Source organism: Ictalurus furcatus, chromosome 14 (assembly GCF_023375685.1).
Source record: "Ictalurus furcatus strain D&B chromosome 14, Billie_1.0, whole genome shotgun sequence".
Lineage (NCBI taxonomy): Eukaryota > Metazoa > Chordata > Actinopteri > Siluriformes > Ictaluridae > Ictalurus > Ictalurus furcatus.
In genome coordinates this window covers 16,733,494-16,757,258 of record NC_071268.1, presented here as the reverse complement: position 1 = coordinate 16,757,258, position 23,765 = coordinate 16,733,494, and the positions used below count along the sequence as shown (strand labels likewise).

Below are 23,765 nucleotides of genomic sequence, written 5' to 3'. Positions count from 1 at the left end.
AGTGGTTATTTGAGTTACTGTAGACTTCCTGTCAGCTCGAACAAGTCTGGTCATTCTCCTCTGATCTTTCTAATCAACAAAGCTTTTCCACCCACAGAACTGCTACTGACTGGGTGATTGATTGACTGATTGATTGATTGATTGCATCATTCTGTGTAAACTCTAGGAAATTTTGCATGGAGCTCAGCCGTTTCTGAAATACTCAAACCAGCCCATCTTTCAGCGTCAACCATGCTACAGTCAAAGTCGCTGAGATCACATTTTTCCTCATTCTGATGTTTGATGTGAACATTAACCAAAGCCTTTGACCTGTATCTGCAGGATTGTATTCACTGCACAGCTGCCATGTGATTAGCTGTTAACTGCTTGAATGAGTAGTTGTACAGATGTTAATATTAACATGAACTGTGAGTCTATGTTGGTTATACAGCATGTGTTCCATAGTTTGTCTCATAAATATATCCTCATTAAATTAATGCATAATTTTCATTGCTGTCGACATTTTGATAAAGGCTTATGGTTGAAATTTAGCAAGTGTAAATAGTAAAGTCAATATCCATATATACATTTACTTCTGAATGAAAAAAAGGTATTTTAATAAGTAGTTTTTCCTTAAGTTAGTTTTAAAATTTAAAATCGTTTCCCTAAACAGATAGGTTTCTTTTGGAAATTAGAAGAAGCAGCCAAGTGCTCCACCATGAAGCTGGTTGAGAGATTCATAAGAAATTCTTCAACAAATTTAAAATATCAAACAGTTTGCAGTTCAACACTTTTCTATTTTTGTGTTTTCAATCCAAATTTTCAATATTCCCCACAATGCAAATGATGAAACATTTTGTTTAGTGTGTCCAGACATGCCTGGGCATGTAGCTTACACAAAAGTGGAAATGCTTAGATTTGGGCATACATGGGCAGTATTAGATGCTGACAGCACAAGCGTTAGATAAGGTATAAATGCGTTCACATCCACCACGGCAGATTGATTGTGCTGTTATTGGTTTGTATCCACATTGTTGTACATGCTCAGTACATGTAGTTTAGTGTGCACTTACAGTAAAGCCAGTAAAAAGGAGGGATTTCTATAACAGGAATGTCGCACCAGTGTCAGATAAGCTACAACGCATGCTGTACATTTGTACCAAGTATACACTTAACCCTCAGACAGAGCATTTAGCAGCTATTAAGAAAGCCTAAGAGTTAGCAGTTATTAAGAAAGCCTAAAACTTTTTTTGAAACTGGTGACAAAGACAAAGCCTGGGTTTATCACATATGTTGTGCAACATGTGCTGTCAATCTAGAGCTTGGCTAAGAGCTACTGAGAGCAGTGGGGTCAGGTAACAGATCGGTCTGACCAGTGTCTCTGCTAGTAATAAAAAAATCCACTGTCAGTGCTACATGATATATAGAGCGCCAATATAGATACCACCAGAGATATGGAGCATAAAGGGCGCAGATGAAGATACCAAGATGCACATGGCCAAATTGGAAAGAGAAAGATCCAGATTTTGAACCAGCTGCATGTATTAAGCCTTGTTTTGTAACACAGTCTGAGTTTAAGGATTTCTTGAGGGACTTGAGTTACTGGGTCTAAGGCTGGTATAAATAAAAAATCTAAAGAACTCCCAGTGATAACAAAATTTCAGTCTTTCACATATAGAAAGGAAACCATTTTCTTTGGTCAGGATGACAATATGTGTTTCTGCACTGAGTGATTGGTTGAACACGACCCACAAGAGTGGTATCTTTTTATTGAATAATATGTTGTTACACAACAGCAACGTCTATCCTTCAGTACCAACTGGCTATGCAGTACACATGAAGGAAATGTATCTGAATATGGAAATCTTATTGAAAAACATAATTGCAGCAGCTAAAACTGGAACATCTGTGGTGATCTGAAAGCAGTTTTGCTGAAGTGAGGAATGCAGCTCGCATACAAGTACTGTTGCTTCATTTGTGAAAGGGACATCTGTGCTAAAGAATCTGTTTTAAGGACCAGTCAAGCTGTAAGACACAAAATCATGTCACATGAAGCATTTGTCAACTCAACAAAGATTTATTTCGCTCCTTGGGCTGATGAAGGAATTTATATATGCAAGGATTTTAATACTTTATACAGATATTTTCCCAAAAGTAACTGATGCCAAGATAAAGGAAGTAATTTAAGTTGGTCCACAAATCAAACAGCACATCTATTACATGCTGTTTGAAGAGTTTTTAGTGTGGCTGGAGAAAATTTTATGGAAGAATGTTGTTGAAAACTACAGAGAACCATACTGCATCCAGCTGGATGGAAAAAAAAAATGCACCAAGCATACAAAACCAAAGCATGCAAAATGTCACTACAGATTAATGTTCTACTTTCACACTTCGACTTCTTCCATGCAAATCTTGGTGCAGTCCGTGATGAACATAGTGACATGTTTTACCAAGACATTGTGACAATGAAAAATCAGTACCAGCGAAACTGGAATTCATCAATTCATATTATGTACTATATGTATGTAAGGTTTTGTTAGGCTTTTATGTCTATCCAGCAACTAATCCACTTCTATAACGTCTGTAAATGTATCTTGAGATCCTTGCATAGAATACACGACTAAATGTAAAATAGAAAGATCATTTATAATGACAAAAATAAAAGTTCAATAATTATTTTTTCATAACAGAACAATAACAGTACAAAAATCACAATGGCATGCACGTTCATATTTTGAGTAAAAAACAAGAAATACATTGTTCAGAGCTGTAAATTCTCTATCTTTGGCTTATTGTCCAGTTCTTTCACAAGTAGTTCCAGTATCAAAGTTATAATCCCTTTGCAAAATAACCTGTACCAAAGTGTAAACACATCTGTACACTTAAAAAAAAAAAAAAAAAAAAGAAAAGGGGGGGGGGCTTGGTTGAGCAAATCAATCTGATATGCATGAAGTATTACATAATCCTAAACATAGTGTTATTTTATAATTATTATGATGGTAGTATTATATAATCATACAGAATATACCCTGAAATCAACCAATCTTTTTCTGTTTTTTTGAGGGTTTTTTTTTTTAGGATTGACATGTAAGGGGACAGAAAACAAACATTCAATTGCACCTTACAGTTTACAGTAACATGGATTGTTCAGTCATATAATGTTGCAAGCCCCTCATCCACCATCCCTACAGTCATCCACTCTTTAGTTCCACCCTAGTCTACAATGTAATCACTAAACTGCTATCAAGCTTGAGGATCACTGATGTGATTGCACATATGAAAGATTTCATGCCAGAATGACCATTCTATACCACTTTCACAATTCTCCAGCAGCCTGATCTACGTGATTTTAAAATAAATTTACAAGAACAATGTATGTAAAATCATGCATACGTAGAGGTCATTTTAAATGTTCAAAATGAATATTATGAAATTTAATGAAAAATTATTTCTCCAGAGACAAGTTAGCTTTTAAATTGTGAAGAAAGGTGGTATACAAACAAAATGTTACCTAAAAATGAGTATAAAAAGAGCTTTACCAACAGAGTGAGTACACACATGGTTCCCTTTTTCATTTCCAATGAAATGACATTCACAATTAGTGAACAATGTAGTGGTGAAGTTTACACTAATGTCAGGTTTGGCAGATGTTCAAATAAAGATAAAGTTTAGTCATGGGTCTGTTTTTGCATTTTGTATGCAATCTGCTCTCTCAGCTCACAGTGTCTGTTCAGATGCTTTACTTCCTGAGACAGCGTACTACTCCAGATCATCAGCACAGCATCTTTATCTGTCACACACAGACACAGAGACAGGGATAAATAATAAGGGATGAAAAGGCCTGTGGAAATGTACATACTCACTGAGATAATGGAGACTGAATCCCACAATAATGTTCTTACCTGTTTGAGACTTGATTTTCTCTTGTGACATGTGAACACGTCTTCCCAACATCAGAATCACACTTTTTTTTTGGCCTTGTGTTTCTATAATAGTTAATAAAGTAACTGTTTGTCTTGTATCATGGAAAGTTACTGAGTTTTACAATGGTAGGAAGTTAAGTGACAGCATCATACTGTGCTGTGAAAAAGATTTCTTTTGTTTTTGTGTATATCTCATACAATCCATCTTAACAAAGGCATAAACATAAAACAAAGGCAATGTGAGTAAACACACAATACAGTTTTTATTTATTTATTTATTTTTATTTAAACAAAAAAGTTATCCAACACCTATCACCCATGTGAAAAATTAATTAATTTGGTCTTGGAGGAATGTTGGAAGGTTGGCCACTTCTGGGAAGGTTCACTACTGTGCAGAGTTTTTCCATTTGGAGATAATGGCTCTCACTGTGGTTCTTTGTAGTCCCCAATCCTTTGAAATAGCTTTGTAATGCTTCCCAGACTAATGTATTTCAATCACCTTCTTCCTCATCATTTCTGGACTTTCTTTCAGTTTTGGCACACTGGGTAAGACCTTTTATCCAACTTCATGCTGTTGAAAAAGTTCTATTTAAGTGTTGATTTGACTGAACAGTGTTTGCAGTAATCAGGCCTGGTTACGTCTAGTCCAGCTGAACCTCATTATGAATACAGTTTCATAGATTTGGGGAATTAGTACCTACAGGGGCAAAAATATTTTCACACAGGCCCAGTTGGTATTGGATATTTTTTTTGCTTCAATAAATAACATTATCATTTAAAAACTGTATTTTGTATTTACTCAGGTTGCCTTTGTTTTATCTTAGATTTTCTTTTAATTTCTGAAACAATTACTACGAAATATACACAAATGCAGAAGAAAACAAGCAAATACTTTTTCACAGCACTGTATATGGTTATGCTATATTTAACCATTAAATATATAATAAAAAAAATACATCAAAGGACAAGTACCGATCAGCACAGAGGCCATAGTGCACACTGAATGGCAGCCAGGGCTGATAACCTGCAGTAGTTGACGTGTAGACAGGTCCACCAGTAGGATCTGTCCAGATCCAGTGCCTATCCACAGTGTACCATTATGCTGTACCAGCAAAGCCTTCACACGAGCCAATAAGTACTCCATTTCTTTGGAAATGTCAGTCCTCACAGCTCTGACCTTCCTGTTTGCACATAAGACAATCCATATAACAATAATCATCCAGTATACCAATACTCAGAATGGTGATTATGATTATTATGACTTTATTACAGACTGACATTAGTTCACTATAAACCAAATACATATTACATACATGCATATGTGTTATTGCATGTGAATGCAGTCTCACCTGAGTAACTGCACACAGTCAATGGAGTCAATCATCTTCCCACTCTTCTTATCCCATACCTCTACACTGTGACCTCCATTTTTGCTCAAATAAACATATTTCTCAACGACTAGCCGAGAGATACATGCCATACTGCTGGACAGAAGCTGCTGTCTGTTCAAGTAATGCAAAGCAAGAACAACATGAAGTATCTGCCCTTCAGTACCTTGTGAACCACTAAATCAAAAAAAATCATCCTACCCAAGCAAAGTAAGAAATATATAGGGAAAAAAATAAGGAAGCTGTATGGACACTAACTGATCAAATGTGTACCTGGTGTCTATACTCTTAGAGATGTCATAGTCCACAGTTAGAGAAAGCACCCTGGTGCCACAGCCAGCCCACAGAGTGGTACGGTCCTGATAGTGGCCAGATGGAGCCAGACACATCAGGGGTGTGTTCACATTCCCAACCTGCACAAGCTTAACTGGAGCACCATAACCACACTGGGTAGTAAAAGACCAGAAAGACAGAGTTGTTAAAGGCTAAGAAAATTAATGGCTGCAACTATCTTGAAATCCTTACACACACATATTGTTAGTAGTATAAGTATTTTCTCAACAGGAGAATAGAAGTACAGTTGCAATCAGAATTATTCAACCCCCATTGCAAATCAGGTTTATTGTCAAAATTGTTTGCAATGAAGAAATCAAACAAAAGCAATTGAAATAGTTTAACACAGCAAATGCTTCAAGTGGTTTCCCCAAATTCAACTGAAAATACAACTTATAATGATTTCTCCAGTTTCAAAATTATTCAACCCCTTCACGGCAAGCAACTTTAGTACTTAGTAGAGCATCCTTTTGCAGTTATGACCTGCTGCAAATGAGATGCATAGCTTCTGGCAGCATTCCTGAGGAATCTTAGTCCATTCCTCATGAGCAATGGCCTCCAGTTCAGTAATATTCTTGGGTTTGTGTGCTGGAACTGCCTTCTTCAAATTCTGCCAGAGATTTTCTATGGAGTTCAAGTCAGGTGACTGTGATGGCCCTGTAGAATCTTCCAGGACTTCTTCTGCAACCAAGCCTTGGTGAAATTTGAGGTATGCTTGGGATCATTGTCCTGTTGGAAGGTCCAATGATGCCCAAGCTTCAGCTTCCTGACAGACAGCATGACATTTTCTCCTAGGATTTCCTGATACTTCAATTAATCCATCTTGCCTTCCACACGCTGCAGGTTTCCAGCGCCAGATGATGCAAAGCAGCCCTAGAGCATCACCGAGCCACCACCATGCTTGACCGTGGACAGAGTGATCTTTCTTCATTATTTTTCCTCCAGACATACCACTGATCCATCGTGCCAAAAAGTTCCAGTTTTGTTTCATCGCTCCATAGAACAGAATCCCAAAACTTCTGTGGCTTATTTATGATTTTGAGGCAACGTTTCTTGTGCTTTCCGGTCAGTAGTGGTGTACGTCTTGGAGTTATGGCATGGAAACCTTCTGCGTTTAGTATGAGCCTTACTGTGCTCACTGAAACCTCAGTGCCTGTTGCCACCAAGTCTTGCTGCAGGTCTTTTGCAGTCACTCGAGGGTTTTTCACAACCTGCCTTCTCAGAAATCTGGTTGCAGCTGTTGATAGCTTCCTTTTTCTGCCCTGTCCAGGTATTTAAATAATTTTCTGCCCCTAGCCAGTTCAGGTATTTCATTCATTTTCCACCCCTGGCCAGTTCAGGTATTTCATGTATTCCAGCTCAAGCACACCTGGTGCAAATAATGAAGCCCTTGATTAATTGCTTCAGGTGTGCTTGAGACAACACCTGTTTTACATATTTGTGTTGTTGTGAGGGATTCTATTCAGGAGGTTGAATAACTTTGAAACTGGAGAAGTCATTATAAGTTGCATTTTCAGTTGAATTTGGGGAAACCACTTGAAGCATTCGTTGTATTGAACTATTTCAATTGCTTTTGTTTGATTTGTTCATTGCAAACAGCTGAAAGTCTGTAAATATTCACAATAACCTTGATTTGCAATGGGGGTTGAATAATTTTGATGGCAACTGTAAGTGAGCTTTAGGGACAATGCAGAATACCTTGATAACTGAATCTTCATAAATGACAAGCATTCCATCTGCTGTTCCCACTAATAGGTGGTTCTTTAAGCAGCTGATAAAAAAAATATATATCACATATACAGTAAAACTGCAATAACACATAGACTAATAATTTCATCTTATCCCAACCCCAACTCATGACAGCAGATGTAATCCTGCACCTGCGTTGAGAAGGTGTGTGGAAGAAAAGTGAGGTCACTGCATCTTTTGCGCTCTGTAAACAATGCAAAACTGTAATGTTCCTTGTGTCCATAACCAACAGTGAGCCACTCTGTGTTCCTGCAACTAACCAGTCGTGGACCTCTCCAGGCACTCTGACAGTCACCAGGCAGAGGACGGGGCTTTGGTCAATCTCCTGACAGAGAAATACACATGCAACAATTATTAGCCTGATGGTTAAATAAGCCTGAATATCAGTAAACCTGAAATGCTAATGTAGCCTATGGGAAAGCCTTTTATTCTGTTATAACCGAAATGATTAGCTACACCTACAGGGGGAAAAATGCTTATTGGCTACTGGATAGAACCATGACTACCCTTAGACACCGAGATAGAGATAGTGAGTACTTTATTGATCCCCAAGGGGAAATGTGATGTCACAACAGTCACATCACAAGAGCAACAGGGAGGACTAAGACTTAACAGTTCACAAGACTTGCACAATAAACTCATAATATACCACAAATAATAGAGAATAAATATGTACATATAAATATGAGTTATTAAATATTAATTAAATATTCTGAGTTATTTACAGATTTAGATTCCTGTACATATTAACTGTATGAAATATATTACAGGTTGGCAGGCAACCTGTACAACTGTACATTAGGCATGTGTGATGAGCAGTATAAAAATCTGTAGTAGTCATAAGTAAAGTCATAAGTAAAGTCATAAGTAAAGTGGCAGAGCGTTTGTAAGAATGTGCAGTGACCCTATATAAAAATTGTTTATAATAAATCATTAATAATAAGTCATAATTAGTTAACATGCTGAATAGAATGTAACATAATAGATTACGTTAAATAGAAGTGGTGCAAAGCAGGATAATAGCTATAGCTTAACTACGTTACTGATCCTCATTACCTGTGTGGACCGTTTCTCTGTCTCTACATCCACACACGTGACAAAGCCAAGCTTCAGGCTGCTACTGCCACCTCCCATCCACACTTGAGCCCCAGCACCACCATTCACACTTCCACCCAAACTGCCACTGGGACAGGAGACAGTGAAACACTCGCAGGACAGCCCAGGCAGAGTCAGCTCACTAATCAGACACAGCATCTCTGCTGAATTCAGACAGTCAAACACCTACAGAGGAACACACACAGACAAGCAAAAGTGACATACACACTCACAAATCATCACTAGGTTCTGAGTAATATATGATTCTCAGTGGCTTACCTGTGCAGATGTGGGTCTGCTCTCTGGGTTCTCTCTTAGACACTCCTTCATTAGGTTCTGAAACCTTGGCCAGGGTGAACATCTGTAGTGTTTCACTGGGTCTAGAAGAACAGTAACAAAGACAATTATACTGTTGTAAAAACGAGTAAGGATGCCAAAAATCTAAAGAAAGTTTCACACTTTATATACAAAGACCTTGATATATACAAAGACATGATTAGTCGGAATCTCTTGTCGTCTAATGTCTGACATTACCCAGTAGCTTTCCCTGCACGGCTATTTCATCAAACTCGCTGGGGAACTTCAGACCATCTGATATTCTCTCTCCGCAGGTCAAAAGATCATATAGCAGCAGACCAAACGAATAAACATCCGCCTGGACGTTATAGATCACGTTACCACGAGCAACCTCTGGTGCTCTGAACCCTGCAAGGAACCACAGAGCAAACAATTCAGCAATAACCATAGACCAGGACAATAGAAACGACATTTTAATTACTGCTCTGAGTGCACACAGATTCGGTGAATGAAAGCAGTGAAAATGTACTGTAAACAGAGCCATCTGTCTAGTCTGGACGTAACCCTTTTATGCAGCATCTAAAACCTGGTAAAATATCAAACACAACTGGCCAGGTTGTTAGTTTTTTGGTCCTCTTCTTTTATTCATGTGAAGTGGTACCTGGAGTGCCTTCAGAGCTCTTGACTCCCATACTGCAGCAGTACTGAGCGATGCCATAGTCAGTGAGCTTAGCTATCATCTCAGAGTCAGTCTTAAGACTGAACAGCAGCACATTGTGAGGTTTCAGGTCCCGGTAGATTATCATTGAAGAGTGCAAATATCTGGATCAGAAAGAGAGAGAGAGAGAGAGAGAGAGAGACATGCCAAACACAGCATATTAACTGTAATAGTATTCAGTGAATTTCCCCTAACTGCAGTAATGGGTGCATTCATTCCTATAGACATGTGAGTGTGTGCTTTATGCCTACCTGAGACCATCAGCCACCTGTAGTGCAATCCTGTGCTGCAGTTTGCGATTCAGGCTGCCGTTCTCATGTTCAAACAGTGAGTCGAGAGAACCGCATGGAGCCAGTTCCATGACCAGCATATGGGGGGAGTTTCCTGCAGCCAGTAGATCCACCAAACTGGGATGGTGCAGTCTGCCTAATACAGCCAATTCCTGCAAAATCAGCACAACACGTTCTAACTGCTGTACGTTTGAGGAGCGTATTATATAAAATGTCATTTTTCCACAAAAAGAACACATATTTATTCAAATTTCTAACATTATTTATAAGCCCGCTTTGAGTTTACTGAGGTTTGACTTAAACCCAAGTGACCAGTAAAAGTGGTCCAATACTGCAAGAACTAAATAATAAATAAAATAAATATGTTCTCATTTCAAACTCAAAATCACAGACTCATGCTTTGTGGACCACCTCACTTTGAGAACCGTGGAACTTAACAACGGATCAGACGAAGTAGCTTTACTGTTGCGTTACATTCTATTCATTTGTCAAGTTGGTGGAAAATAAACCAGAACATTAGTTTTTGTTTTGGAATGTGCAGTGGATCAGACAGACCGCTGCGTAGGAAGTGCTGTAGATGAGCCCAAGAAATTAAAACTGTTATTGCAGACCAACGAGTCAAAAGATTACCTGTCTTATTAATCTATGAACATACAGATCGGATGCATGTTTGTTGAAAATCTTCATAGCAACATCTTCATTTTTGTATATTGCTCTGTACACTGTGCCAAAGCCTCCATTTCCTGTAGTCAAAACAGCAGACCATTAAAGTGAATAACCTCCTCTACCTGTAGTCAAACACATCTCACTAATCACATCTATTCAAATACATTGTACGTAAATGATTACATACTGCTACTGAATTGCTTATAGAAACTGGTGTCTACTGACCAAGCAGGTAGTCGTTGGAAAGATCCATTTCTAGCTCCTCAGGGTCCAACATAATATTAGCTGGTTGGTCACTCAGCATGAGGTCAGGGCAGAGCTGGGAGGTGGGGATTGTACAGTGAGGGTCCTCTGGGTTCACCAACAGACCATCTAGAAACGTCCGAAAAGTACAATTTAAAAAGTAACACATATTGAATAAGGAATGAAGTGAAGTATTTTGGTTCTAATACATGCAAAGGACATATTTAGATGGACATGTTGGTGATACTTTTGTGAGTTTGTTTGAGCAGATCCTGCAGCAGCATCTTGTTCCACTCCTGTGTGTCGTCGAAGCTGTACATTGCCCACCTCTTCAGCAGTGTTTCCCCATCACCTTGTATATCAGTGTTGAGGAGGCCAGGAAACCACTCCTCCAGCACAGAGTCAATATGATCAACCACCTGGCCTAACAACACATGACCTACAGAAACAGCAGACAGCTCAACTCCATCTCAGATTTGTTTAAAAGAGTTTTTTTGTTTGTCAAATTTTTGGTACATTTAGAAAAATGACCTCTCGATGATTACCATAGGAGTTGTTTTGCGTTAATGGGTTAATGAAGAAATGGTCATGTACATGTATCAAGAGCATAAAAACAGTTCAGAAACTTTGAATTGCAGAGTTACCTGAAACAATGACAAAGAAATAATGATGTAGATATGGAGATCAAGACAATGTCTTTGTACATTGAATGCACTTGGTGCCAAAAGAGAGGCCTCATTCTACTGCTTTTAGAAAAATTGTCTTCAGTTAAACGTTGACTAAAAAGAGCTTCATGATCTTATTTCTAGCATCATTTTAAACTAAAGGTAGTGGTTTCTGGATAGAAACATTGTCTTGGAAAGAGTTTTCATTAGTTGTTCTACAGATTATTCTTAATGGCAGTCCTCTGGAGTGATATTGCATGGAAAGTACAGCGTATACAAGGTATTATATGAGACGTTTTTACAAATTTGGCTTCCTTGCCATACCCATGTACCCATGCTCTAGTTAATGTTTAACTGCAGAGGAATGCATCACTAACTTCAACATTCAATCACGTGTAGAGCAGTAAAATAATCCCAGGTAAGTTATAAGGCCTCTATAAAATATCTGCTCTTTATCAGATCTCAGAATAAAATGGAATTAATTGACCAACAGTTGGTGAATATTACTTTCCTGCATTGGTGTGTAATATAATTCTGCCCTGTTGAAGTCTATTGTACCAGCTCTTACTCTAAAACCAAGCCTTTGAACACCAAAAAAAAATCCTTAAACCAACTCTGAATGGTGAATATGTTTTTGAGGTGTAATATTGGGTACTGCTAACACCACCATAAACACCTTAATCAGCACCAGAAATAACCTACTGTATCAAACTCAAATGATTGAAAGACAAAGATGAATAAAAAAAATGTATAGCACAGGAACCAATTAGAGCTCTCTAAAAAGTTTCCTACAGCTTCCTACTAACGCACCTTTACGGGAGCAAGGCACAGTGACCCTAACAAAGCTGGCAGGGCTGTTCACATCCGAGGAGGCTTCCACTAGATAGTACGCCTCAGCAGACCAGTTCAGGTATACCCCTGTCCTCCAGTAAATTCGGTTTGGTCTCAAAGTTTTCTCTGGAGGCAATCATAGAAAGTGATAGAGCTGATAATATTAATAAGACGCATACACTTATGTTTTCAACTCTCATATATTCAGATGCATGAAACACAACACCACTGAATTTTACTTTAGAAACATTGCCATTTCTGTTCATACCATTTTTAAAGTGAGTGTCCTAGTTTTGTGTTTGCTTGTTTGTACTGGTGAAAAAGCTTTCGATGAGAGTATTTCAGCCAGAAAGTCTTACCTTTACCCCGGAGCATGAATGAGGAGACCTCCAGAAGCCGGCTGATCAGTCTGGACCAGAAGCCCATTGGGAAATAAGGCATCTCATAGACCCTCACAATGATCTCTGAATTCTCACAGTGAGGAATCTCAATCACTGGCTTGTGATCAGACAAGCTACGTAGAAAAACATTATACAAAGTGAAACATAGGACTCATTTTAAACATAGGTTATGTCCATAGCATAAGCTTTGGACCAATGTATGATGCAATCCATTCTAAATGCAGCATGCCTCTGGTATATCTCTAGAAAATTTCTCCATAAACTCTCAAATTAAGTCAGAAAGCAACAGTCCTATACTGCATGAATTCCGTAGATCAAGAATATTTGCTCTAATTTTGTTTGTAAATGGTATATTCTATCCTTTTTCTCATCAACATTAAAAGTTTTAGAGCTGAATGTTAATAATTGTTTTATCCTTTTTTACTTATGGTACTACTACACATGAACAAATCACCTACGTTGTTTTACAATGATATGCAGAAAAAGTCTAAATTCATATAACATGCAATTTTAGATAATAAAAAGCATACAAAGAATCTGGATATGTTTTGAATGGGAGTAATGTCCAGCACATAATACATACCTGCAGTGCACCAGTAGCTGCTCGTCTCCCAAGGGCAAGGCAATTTGGAACTTTTCCAGCAGTCTGAAATAGTGCATGAGGTGACCTTCTGGGAACCCGCAGGTCTTGCTGAGAAATTTCTCCAGAACTGAGCGCTGCATCACCCCTCTGGGGTTCTCACACAGGCTCTTTTGAGTCAGAAGCTAGTACCGAATAACACAACACAAAGATTACACCTCTACCTGTTTGGATGTACTTGATTTATTGTGTGTATTTGAGGGTGTATTTGCATGTGACCTGTGAGATGGTTTTACAGAGCCACTGGGGATCAATGAGATACAAGTCTCTGAGTTGCAGTGCAGGATCATCAAAGTGCAGGAGCACACCTGGGATTTCACACACACACACACACACACACACACACACACACAGAGTGAGTTAAACACAAACAGTGAATACAGTATCTATGCATGCAATGTAATATGAACCTAAAAACTGAGTCACCAGAAGAAACACAGATGGCCTAGTGACCTAGACTTTTGCCATCTAATCCATATATCAGTATATATAGGGAAAAAAATATAGTTATCAAAGGCCCTAGTTCTATATGTGAGACTACACAGTGTTCAAGTAAAAAACAGTGCAACTCAAAGGCATTACATATAGAACCACAAAAAAGCTCTATTAAGTTGGTATTAGTTTCTCATGGTGATCTCTGTAATAACATATACATTTGTGTTATGTCTCCTTTTGTGAAAATTCACACATCATATGGATAGACATGAATGAATGTGGGAAAAGTAGGTTTTTAGTTTCACTGTGGTATAAACTCAAAGTTTAGTGTCAGTGTCACACACCTAGTGATATGATCATATTGTTGAATCATGAATTTATTAATAGAAAACTACCATCCAAACTATCAAACTACCGTGATATTATGCCATAATATAATATACAATAGTCAACTTAATCATCTGGTAGGATTGTGCTTCCTTTGATTGACTTTTTTCTTTCCTTGTAAGGGGTTGCAAGTAATGACAGCATGGGGATGAAGTGCAGTCTGTCGTCAAAAATAACAAGTTTGTAGAAACACTAAGTATATCGGCTGGCATTTCCTCGGGAATGGAGGGAGACTAGCACTAACATTGATCTGCACAATAAACCACTGAGTAGTACATGTAAGAAATGTAATTATTCCCGCTCTTTGTAAAACTAATTCTGCCCAAGTAGGTCTGTAGTGTAGTTTGACAAGACCATGCAGCAAAAAAGTGCAATTAGACAGGACAGCATAATACGATGTATGATACAATAATTAAAATGCAAGACACAGACAGGCAGAATCAGAAAGCTCTCTCACCGGTCTCACTGAGGAAGCGAACTGCGTGAGAAAGTTCTCCCTCTTCCAGCAGCAGCTGGCTCTCCTCAATGAGCTGCAGGAGGCGTTGGTGTCTGAGCACGGGAAACTCAACAGGCACACGGCACCGCTCCTGCAGAATCCTCCGCTCCAGCTCAACATAACAATCTGGAACCAGCTGCCCCATCACCGGCTGCCCCTGGATCTGCACAGAGGATGCAAGTCACTTACATGTGAAAATAACATATCCAAAAATGTTTAACGGACCTCTGTGTTCAGGAAAATTAGAATAATTGGTCTTTTCAACCTTTTTCAGCAGCTTCTTTTAACAGAAAAGTCACCTTAAAGCTGCTGGCCTCTCTGGCGATGGCCTTGCGCAGTCTGCTGATAGAGTCTGACTCTTCACAGGCACACAGCATGTGGCTCTCCCTAATGGTTGGGAAAAGCGGCTGGGACAACACCTCCTCCTGGATCTTAAGCGCACACTCCTGTACCAGGTCATCCTCACATACGTCCAAATGAGTGCCAACCAGAATCACAGGAGAGACAGGGGCGAGTGCCTTTGGAATCCAAAGAGGGAATATAATCACAGTATTACAGAAAGAAAACCAGTGAAAGGCAGACACATTGTAGTGAGGGGAAATAATAATTCAGGCACTTTTATTTTTGTAATAAAAGAGGTTGTCATTAGTGCAGAAGATTTCATGCAACAAGTAACAATCATGGTGAAGGTGAAGGAGCTTCCGAAAGGGTTCAGGGACAACATTATGAAACAACACTTCAGCGAAAAAAGCTACAGAGCCATAGCAAAGACCTTAAACATCCCTGTCAGTACAACTGCTTCATTAACAAGAAGTACATGGAGAACAATAAGCAACCCAATCATCTCTTACATCCCTACACCCTAAGCACAACTCCTCTGCTAAAAAAAAGAAGCACAGAGGTATGTGCCCAAAAGAACTTAGATAAATCACAACTCATTTGGTACAATATACTCTGGTCTGACAAAACAAAAACAGAACTCTTTGGCAATAATTCAGCTGGTCATATTTGGAGAAAGAAAGGTTAATTGTATGATCCCAACAACACCATACACACAGTAAAGTACTGAGTCTCATCGGCCAAGAAACTGAATCTGAGGAGAAGATGAACGTTTCAACCACAAGAGTATCAAACTAATATTTTAAAAGCAGAATGATGTTTCTGTTTTATAAGGATATTTGGAGTATGATAGAACATATTGAGGGAGAGAGCGATCTAGGTCATATTATTACAAATAGGACTTGACATGTTCATTTTTAAATTGCACAAAGTTGAACTCACTTTGATATTGAAGAGCCAGGGTCTGATGGTGTCCAGCTCACTGGCTCCTTTACTCAGGTCGTATAGCACCAAGTAGAGAGCTCTGAGGCTCATGAATTGAGAATGGAAGCCACTGTACTCCTCTCCACCTGCACAACCACAAGACAGTTTAGAACTTTGTCTGGTTTTATAATGTTAGTGAGACCTATTACACCTGAACTTCCAACCTGAGAAGTCCCACACGTTCAGGACCATGTTTCTCCTATCGCGGTCTCTGATGCGCCAATCTCTGACGGTGATGTTCGATGAATGTGTGTCAAAGTACCACTGAGAACGCTTGAGCTTTATCAGCTGCTGGATCAGAGTGGTCTTCCCACTGCCTGCATTCCCTACAACTATTAGCTTCATCCGGAAATACGGCACAGCCTTCTTCAGACGGTGCTGAAAATACCTAATCAAGAGGAGAGCCAAGGAGACAAGCCCAGAGCACAAGAACCTAGATTTAAAGCTCCAATTGTGAAATTCAGAACAAAAACATAGTACAAAAAATCATGCAAGTACCCCTAATACTCCTCAAGTACTAATGTGACAATTCTGTCTTTAGGACAAGGAGACCAACACACACACCTCTGCTAAGGAAATGAAAGAACAATGTGACTGACCTGATAATGTCTTTGGTCTTGTTACCGATGTGTTTGAGGTCAAGTTGTAACTGCAATCTGTCCAAGGGCAAATCCCACAGCCGAACCAGCTTACCCATCTCATCAGGGAAAGATCGCAGAGCAGCATTACCATTGACATCCAGGGAGGTCAACTCCTCCAGCAGCCCGATCTGACGAGGAAGCTAACAACAAGGGCGCGGGACAGTGAGAGCCTAGCTGATGTTAGGAAACGTAGAACACATGATATAACTGCAAACACATACAAGGCTGTGAAATTAAGCTTTAAAAATGTGTAAAAAAATAGAATTTTGATCACCGCTCAAATGTTAAACTATTCTGTATTCTCATAAGAGTAAAAAGAAAACAAACCGGTTGCTACCTCGGTGAGCTTGTTATCACTCAGATGCAGTTTATCTAGACGGATCCATTTATACACAGGTTCTCTCAGGTCCAGCACAGAGATCTGGTTCTCGCTGAATATCAGCTCTCTTAAATTAGCACTGGTCCAGGCAGCTGGACCTGGCAGAACTCTGATACTGTTACTCCTCATGTCCACCGACTGCAAACTGAACACAGGAGCTATCAGACAAGTATGTCTAGACTTTGATCATATTCAGAGTTAATATAAGTAAAGTACATATACATCATATTTAATAACACTTACTTTGGTAGATTGAGAATTGATTCAGGTACACTTTCAAAGTTGTTCTGGGATAATTTCAATGTTGTTATTTTAGAAGGAAGTTGTAACAAACAACCTATAGAAACATGTTTATTATTTAACACCAGACTGCAGACTGAATTTTCATTGAAAGTTCAAAGGGCTTTAGAATGAAATATGCTTACTAAGATGGTTAACTGAGGCATTGAATGTTTCCAGCTTGGTGCATGCAGACAATAAGCCATCAGAAATCGTTGTTAATTTATTCTTTGAAATATCAAACACCTTCACTTCAGCAAGACCGAGAGGAAGGGAGAGTTCTGAGATTTGATTCCTGAGGACGACAAGGAAAACAAGAGAAGAGAACACTGGTGATAGTTGGAATAACATCAACCAATAACAACAATCAAATCACTATAAATTCTCCTTCATACCCCTCTAGTGAGAGTTCTTCTAGATTTTCCATGACTTGGCTGAGACTGTATGGAAAAACAGTGATGTGGTTGAAAGAAAGGTTCAGCTGGCGGAGCGTTGGACAGCACACATGTGGGTCCAAACAGATTTCAGGACCGACACAGTTACGTGACACATTCAGCATGCTTAATGAGGGTAGGCTCAACAGTTCAGCAGGAAGTGATTGCAATTGGTTGCCTTGAAGATCCAGTCGAGTGAGGCTTCGCAAGCTCTAAATGTGTAAGAATTATTTGCAAAGTGTTGAAATTCTTGTCACTCGTACACAATTACAGAACATCCATACCTGCTAAAACTCATGAAGATAGAAACTTCTCTAGATTGGGTTAGTGACAATATAATGAAATCCTCATCAGAATAAATTTGGTCACTAGGTACTTTGTAAGTCCATCAGTACAACTTTGACCAACTGCATGTTTCATTAAACAAAAATACTTTATTTAGGAAAATCTAAATAAAAATGTCCAATAAAATGCCCAGTAAAAAACAAACACAACAAACAAATAAACTAAATGGAGCTAGCCTATTATGCAATTACGGTCTCCTCTAAAAGTATTGGAACAGCAAGGCCAATTCTATCATTTTCGCTATACACTGAAAACATTTGGGTTTGAGATCAAAAGGTGAACATGAGACGATAGATCAGAATTTCAGCTTTCATTTCCTGATATTTACGTCTAAAACAGGGCACTTTTGGTGGTAGCCAATTCTTAGGTGAGCAAAAGTATGGGCTCAGACCAAGAGTAGGCATTCAGAACTATTAATTCTTTAAACAATCAATCTAACAGGGCACACCAGCAAGAAACACCTATCAGTCACATGTTCCAATATTTTTGACTACTTGCTGTGGGGGGACGGGTGGGTTCAAACAAAAGGTCCAATTTTCTAAGTTGTTTAACACATATAGAGGTAAATATCCGGAAATGAAAGCTGAAATTCTGATCTATCCTCTCGTATTCATCTTTTGATATCAAACCCAAATGTCTTCACTCTATAGCAAAAACAATAGAATTGTCCTTGCTGTTCCAATACTTTCAGAGGGGGCTGTATCTATCATTTTTATGAATGGGCAATATGCTTTTGCCCACCCCTCGTACAAGGTACCTGACAGAGGGCACTGGGAAACTCTGCTAGGCTGTTGCTGCTCAAATCCAGACGTAGTAGATGCTCAAGCTGTTGTTGGACAGTGCCATCATCCATCAAGCATGAGAGAGAGTCTAGCTCATTGCCTGATAGATCTAGCAGCGTGATATGATCTCTGTCCACACTTGACAAGGATCCCCCAATGGAGGAACTCTCAGAAAACACCAGACCTGTAGATGTAAAAGGAAGGAACACCTACTGATAGTACATTATCAATATCCATGACAAGCAATTTAATGGGAGTAGCCAGCGTTGTACCTCTTTGGGTATTGCCCTTCTTGCTTGACAGTCTCTTTTTAAAGGAATCATTGAGATCAGGGTCACCACTGCTTCCCTACAACAATTTATTAAAAGAAAAACAAAAGTATTAAAATCAATAATTAAATATTTGACAGTTTTTGAATGACACAAGGCTTCAAACTCACCTCTGAAATGGCACGTCTGCCTCGCTCCTGCTGCTTTACTTTAGAGCGCCCCCTCAGATCATCTGGTGAATCACAGTAGGTCCTCCCTGAAGCAGGGCTATCATTTCCTAGCAAGGGGCAACAGTAAAAGCTAATGACATGGAGAGTCGGCTAAGTATTCATAAAGTATGTCATTGCTGAAAATACCAATACACAAAATGAAGTGAAAACTGCAACTTTTACCATCACTCTCCATGTCTTCAAATGTACAAAACACGCTGTCATCCAGAGATGTGTATAAAGAGTCATCACTCTCATCATCAGAGAAATATTCTGAAGTGTTCACAACACTCTGTGACTCCAAAACACCAATCTGACTCCTCTTCTGCAGGAACTGTATCTGTCTTGCCAGCCACTGCCCTTTACCTAAACACATAGGAACAAGAGAGAAAATAAACTCACAAACACAGAGGACATCAGCTAAAATATCTGTAGACATATTTTGATCTTTGATACAGTTATGCTTGATACTTGAACATGTAAATAGTGAGCAGGCAGAGAGGGGAAGAGGCAGAGCGGCAGTAACAAACTAATAAGATGGGAAAACAAAAAAGTAATTCGAACTGTTCCTCTTTATGGAAGCTGAAAATAGAGAAACAACACTATTTTTTTGGGATCAGCAGGCTTGAGGAGTAACGGAATACATGTAATGGTGTTATGTAATAAGGATACAAAACACTGGTAACTGTAATCTGTTATAGTTACGTCAAAAACAAATGAATCAGATTACAGGTACATTTAGTAAAAAATGGGAATACTATCAGTACAGCTGCTTGATTAAAGTCCTGGTTCTCTCTTGCCAGTTGTGACTCACATGGGCAACCTCCTGGTGCATGCACAAATACATTTAGCACAAAGTTAATTTGGTAGAAATGAACACAAATAATTATTTGAAATGCTTTTGTTAGAGTAACCATACATCCTCTTTTTCAGACCTTAAAAAAGCATCTGGCCGGGATTTCGAAATTTGAGAAAATGTCCGGGATTCGGCTTTAGTTTCATTATGATGTGCTTATGGTCCAATACTGCATCATGTGTACGCATGCTTGCACTGCTTTAACCCCTCTCTGTAATTCTCACCTTCTCGCACACCAATTGGTCGATTCTAAAAGGCTTGCAGAAACTATTGGCCAAATTCCTGCCTCTCAACTATTATCCTACTCTCAGCGAACGCATGAAGGTGAAGCGCTGTTGTGTGCGGCATCAAACAGTTGCTTGAGAATAGCAACAAATGACAGCTGTCCTGAGTCGAAACAATGCCCATGGCCATATAAGGTCATATTTAATTTCATGTTATCATATTGCTTCTTATTACATGTCCATTCAAATGTGTAAATGATAGCAGAAGGGGCAGAAGGTACACTCATGGTATCTAATATTTTATTTTCTTCCATGGACATTCAAAAGAATTTAGGAATTTATACATATTTATGTGATGTTAATAGTGCTAATAGTGTTTCTTTTTCAGTGTTTTAAAATCTGCATTCATAATAAGACTGTTTTGAATGCTATTAAGGGAGGGGGTCCTCTTTTTGGAAAACCAGAATATGGTCACCCTAACTTTTGTGATGTAATGTTACTTGCATCAGGGAAAGTGATCTTTTATTTAGTCATTTACTTATTTATTTTCTTAAAACAAATCTTAAAATGTAAAAATATTAAGCTCTAACATAAGCTCTAAATAAAAGTATTTTTTATCATATTGCTTTTCTTTTGACTTGATTTACATATGTGACCTTGATGTAATCCAAAAGTAATCACATTGCTTTTATTATTTTCTTATTGTGATACTTGGATTACGTTACTGATTACATTTTTCGTGAAGTAATTTGTACCTGTAACGGAGTACATTTTTAAAGTAACCCTCTCAACCCTGGGGATCAGTCATATGTCCAGGAATCATAAAGAGCAGTAAATGTCTTAATAAAGAAGTAAATGTAGAAATGATAGCTTCAATAATTATAATGGTAAATATACACATAATTAAACATAAGTATACACATAATAACTAAATAAATAATAAAATACATAAATATGACACATATCTATTGGGACCTCATAATTTATGCTGTACTCACTATTCCTCTTCTGCGCATTTGGGGGAACTCTGCGCTCTGAGAGCAGTGCGTTAAGCCATGTGGCCTCGAGATGGCCGAGTCTGAAGCCTCCTAAGCAGAGGGCACTGTTGGCGAGGTCCAGGCCAAGACGAGCCAGCAGGAGGATGACCAGAGGGCCGTCTCTCCTCCTCACACACACACTTAGAGCCCCACGCAACTGCTGCTCATGCACACCACTGCTGACCAACACTTCGACCAGAGCCAGTGATCCGCCACGCTCACATACCTGTACACACACACACACACACACACACACACACACACACACAGTCACGTATATAGATATACACGTTCCATTCTCATGTAAAAGAGTACAACACTGAGACCTACTAACACACCAGATACACTCATGACATGTTTTACACTTTTACTACTGTTCTGATTATTACTTGTTATTAGAAATATAAATAATATTTAACATAACAGACTCACAAAAGCCCTGTAAATTCTCCTGATGGTAGCTGCGTGCGTGTTTGTGTAGGCATGCATGTAAATACGAGATTGAGGCGATAAGGCTGTGCAACTAAAATCACATTTGCATACTTACAAAAGGTAAAAAAAACAAAAAAAAACATTTTATAATGACCTGAATACAATTTCTATAATAGAAAATGATTTTTATATAACAGAAAAATTTAAATATAAAGTAAACAAAAACTATATGTGCTCTCTTTAATGAACATACTTACTAATATTTTAGATCAAAATACTCTACAATTTTTATTTTTAGTATTGATTCATGTTTAGTAATTCATATTTGTAAAAGAGTCAGTTTTGATCCAAACAGAACATAATGTATAAATCTCAGAGGATATGCATCAGTCATCACCCAGAAGGTACATGATGTAGTGTAAAGTCACCTGATATATCAGAGACTCTGTTTTGGTTTTCTTATTGACGTCAGTTCCCAGCTGTATAAGACACTCGGCCATGACGACATTGCCTTCCTCACACGCCCTCTCCAGTATGCGGTAGTGGATCTCACTGTCCACCACCATCTTCGACAGACACAGACAGCTTAGCTTCTGTAGAAGACACACACACACACATGCCATGTGAGAAAGAAAGAAACTGATACAGCAAGGTATAATATATGAAATATATATGAATACATACAGTCAGTTTTAAAAAGATATTCCGGTGTTTTCAATGTGAGTTCTATCTACTGCATTTGTAGCTGTGTGTGTGTAATTACCACTAAAAGAATTAATTTTAACACGTTTTCTGTTGTAATAAAGGTAATAAAAATAAATATACCCCCCATTTTGGTCACCTGCCAATTCCCACCCACCAGCTAGCCATATCTACCCATCATGCAACAGCAACCACATTGTACCAACATACTTGGAGGAAAGTACTCTCAGCCCTCTTCCACAATGCTCATACAGAATCTAATGATTGGTTAGCGTTGCTCTGACTGACAGAGAGAGAGTATGGCATGCCTCCCACCCAGAGAGCATGGCCAGTTTTGCTCCCTTGGCTCCCAGCCATGAATGGCTGTGCTTCTCCATGATAGGGCGAATGTTTTACTGTTGCGCCACTTGGAACCCTTTTAAGGAATGCTTTTATGAATTCTTCATTCAAGGTATGTGTGAAATAAATTCTAAATCAGTATAGTTCATGCTTTTAAGGATGGGACTACTTTTCTAGAAGGAAGAATTTGTTGTAGTGTAACATTGTGATGTGTGTGTCTAATTGGATACCACAGAATCTTGATCGGGAAATGTAACCAGAATGTCCATCCATCCATCCATCTTCTATACCGCTTAATACTTTTCAGGGTCACGGGGAAACCTGGAGCCTATCCCAGGGAGCATCGCGCACAAGGTGGTATACACCCTTGACAGGGTGCCCATCCATCGCAGCGCACTATCACTTACACCTTCACACACCCATTCATACACTACGGACACTTTGGACTCGCCAATCAGCCTACCATGCATGTCTTTGGACTGGGGGAGGAAACCCCCGCAGCACGGGGAGAACATGCAAACTCTGCACACACAGGCCCACGGTAGGAATCGGACCCCCGACCACACCTGGAGGTGTGAGGCGAACGTGCTAACCACTAAGCCACCGTGCGCCCTGTAACCAGAATGTAACCAAAATAAATTTCTGGCTCCGGTGTTAACATAAATGAAACTACACTGCAGTGGCTTTACTGACTTCCTCTCATTACCTTTTCTCCTGACATTGTCAAGGAATTCTGTTCTTTTCTCAGTAAAGGGAAACATTAAAATTCTTGTCTGTGAAAACTTGACATACACTACTGATGCAGTAGATATATATTAGCTTGACAAACACTGACTCACTAGCTCATATCTATGATCAGGAGAGCTTTCCCTCAGCTGTTGGAAGATGTCTTTCTCAAAGCCTTCTTTCTCCAGCTCGGCCGCTGCTTCTGAGCAGGTGTCCAACAGTTTCCATATCACCTGAAAACCCTGCAGACCA

General features: G+C 39.0%; 1 protein-coding gene across 3 annotated transcripts in view; it reads right to left on the bottom strand.

The window, feature by feature from the left end:
• Positions 1-1,605: 1,605 nt before the first annotated feature.
• lrrk2 (leucine-rich repeat kinase 2) overlaps positions 1,606-23,765 on the bottom strand; it is a 34,656-nt gene continuing 12,496 nt past the window's right edge. For 2 of the 3 annotated variants that reach the window (XM_053641703.1, XM_053641704.1), the window contains exons 17-51: positions 23,627-23,755; positions 22,175-22,339; positions 21,276-21,540; positions 19,381-19,563; positions 19,159-19,265; positions 18,992-19,067; positions 18,695-18,903; positions 17,554-17,804; positions 17,305-17,453; positions 17,123-17,216; positions 16,838-17,024; positions 16,459-16,640; positions 16,024-16,247; positions 15,818-15,945; positions 14,836-15,054; positions 14,498-14,699; positions 13,438-13,526; positions 13,162-13,343; positions 12,537-12,691; positions 12,157-12,303; positions 10,929-11,120; positions 10,664-10,810; positions 10,403-10,515; positions 9,734-9,924; positions 9,426-9,586; positions 9,002-9,172; positions 8,747-8,847; positions 8,429-8,653; positions 7,504-7,697; positions 7,322-7,394; positions 5,564-5,736; positions 5,252-5,404; positions 4,875-5,083; positions 3,882-3,965; positions 1,606-3,769 (exon numbers count right to left, since the gene is read on the bottom strand). In XM_053641703.1, coding sequence (XP_053497678.1) covers positions 3,648-3,769; positions 3,882-3,965; positions 4,875-5,083; positions 5,252-5,404; positions 5,564-5,736; positions 7,322-7,394; positions 7,504-7,697; positions 8,429-8,653; positions 8,747-8,847; positions 9,002-9,172; positions 9,426-9,586; positions 9,734-9,924; positions 10,403-10,515; positions 10,664-10,810; positions 10,929-11,120; positions 12,157-12,303; positions 12,537-12,691; positions 13,162-13,343; positions 13,438-13,526; positions 14,498-14,699; positions 14,836-15,054; positions 15,818-15,945; positions 16,024-16,247; positions 16,459-16,640; positions 16,838-17,024; positions 17,123-17,216; positions 17,305-17,453; positions 17,554-17,804; positions 18,695-18,903; positions 18,992-19,067; positions 19,159-19,265; positions 19,381-19,563; positions 21,276-21,540; positions 22,175-22,339; positions 23,627-23,755 — 5,652 coding nt within the window. In that variant the 3' untranslated portion in view covers positions 1,606-3,647. Of the gene's footprint in view, positions 3,770-3,881; positions 3,966-4,874; positions 5,084-5,251; positions 5,405-5,563; positions 5,737-7,321; positions 7,395-7,503; positions 7,698-8,428; positions 8,654-8,746; positions 8,848-9,001; positions 9,173-9,425; positions 9,587-9,733; positions 9,925-10,402; positions 10,516-10,663; positions 10,811-10,928; positions 11,121-12,156; positions 12,304-12,536; positions 12,692-13,161; positions 13,344-13,437; positions 13,527-14,497; positions 14,700-14,835; positions 15,055-15,817; positions 15,946-16,023; positions 16,248-16,458; positions 16,641-16,837; positions 17,025-17,122; positions 17,217-17,304; positions 17,454-17,553; positions 17,805-18,694; positions 18,904-18,991; positions 19,068-19,158; positions 19,266-19,380; positions 19,564-21,275; positions 21,541-22,174; positions 22,340-23,626; positions 23,756-23,765 lie in introns of those variants that run through there. The other variant, XM_053641705.1, reaches the window with a different exon arrangement.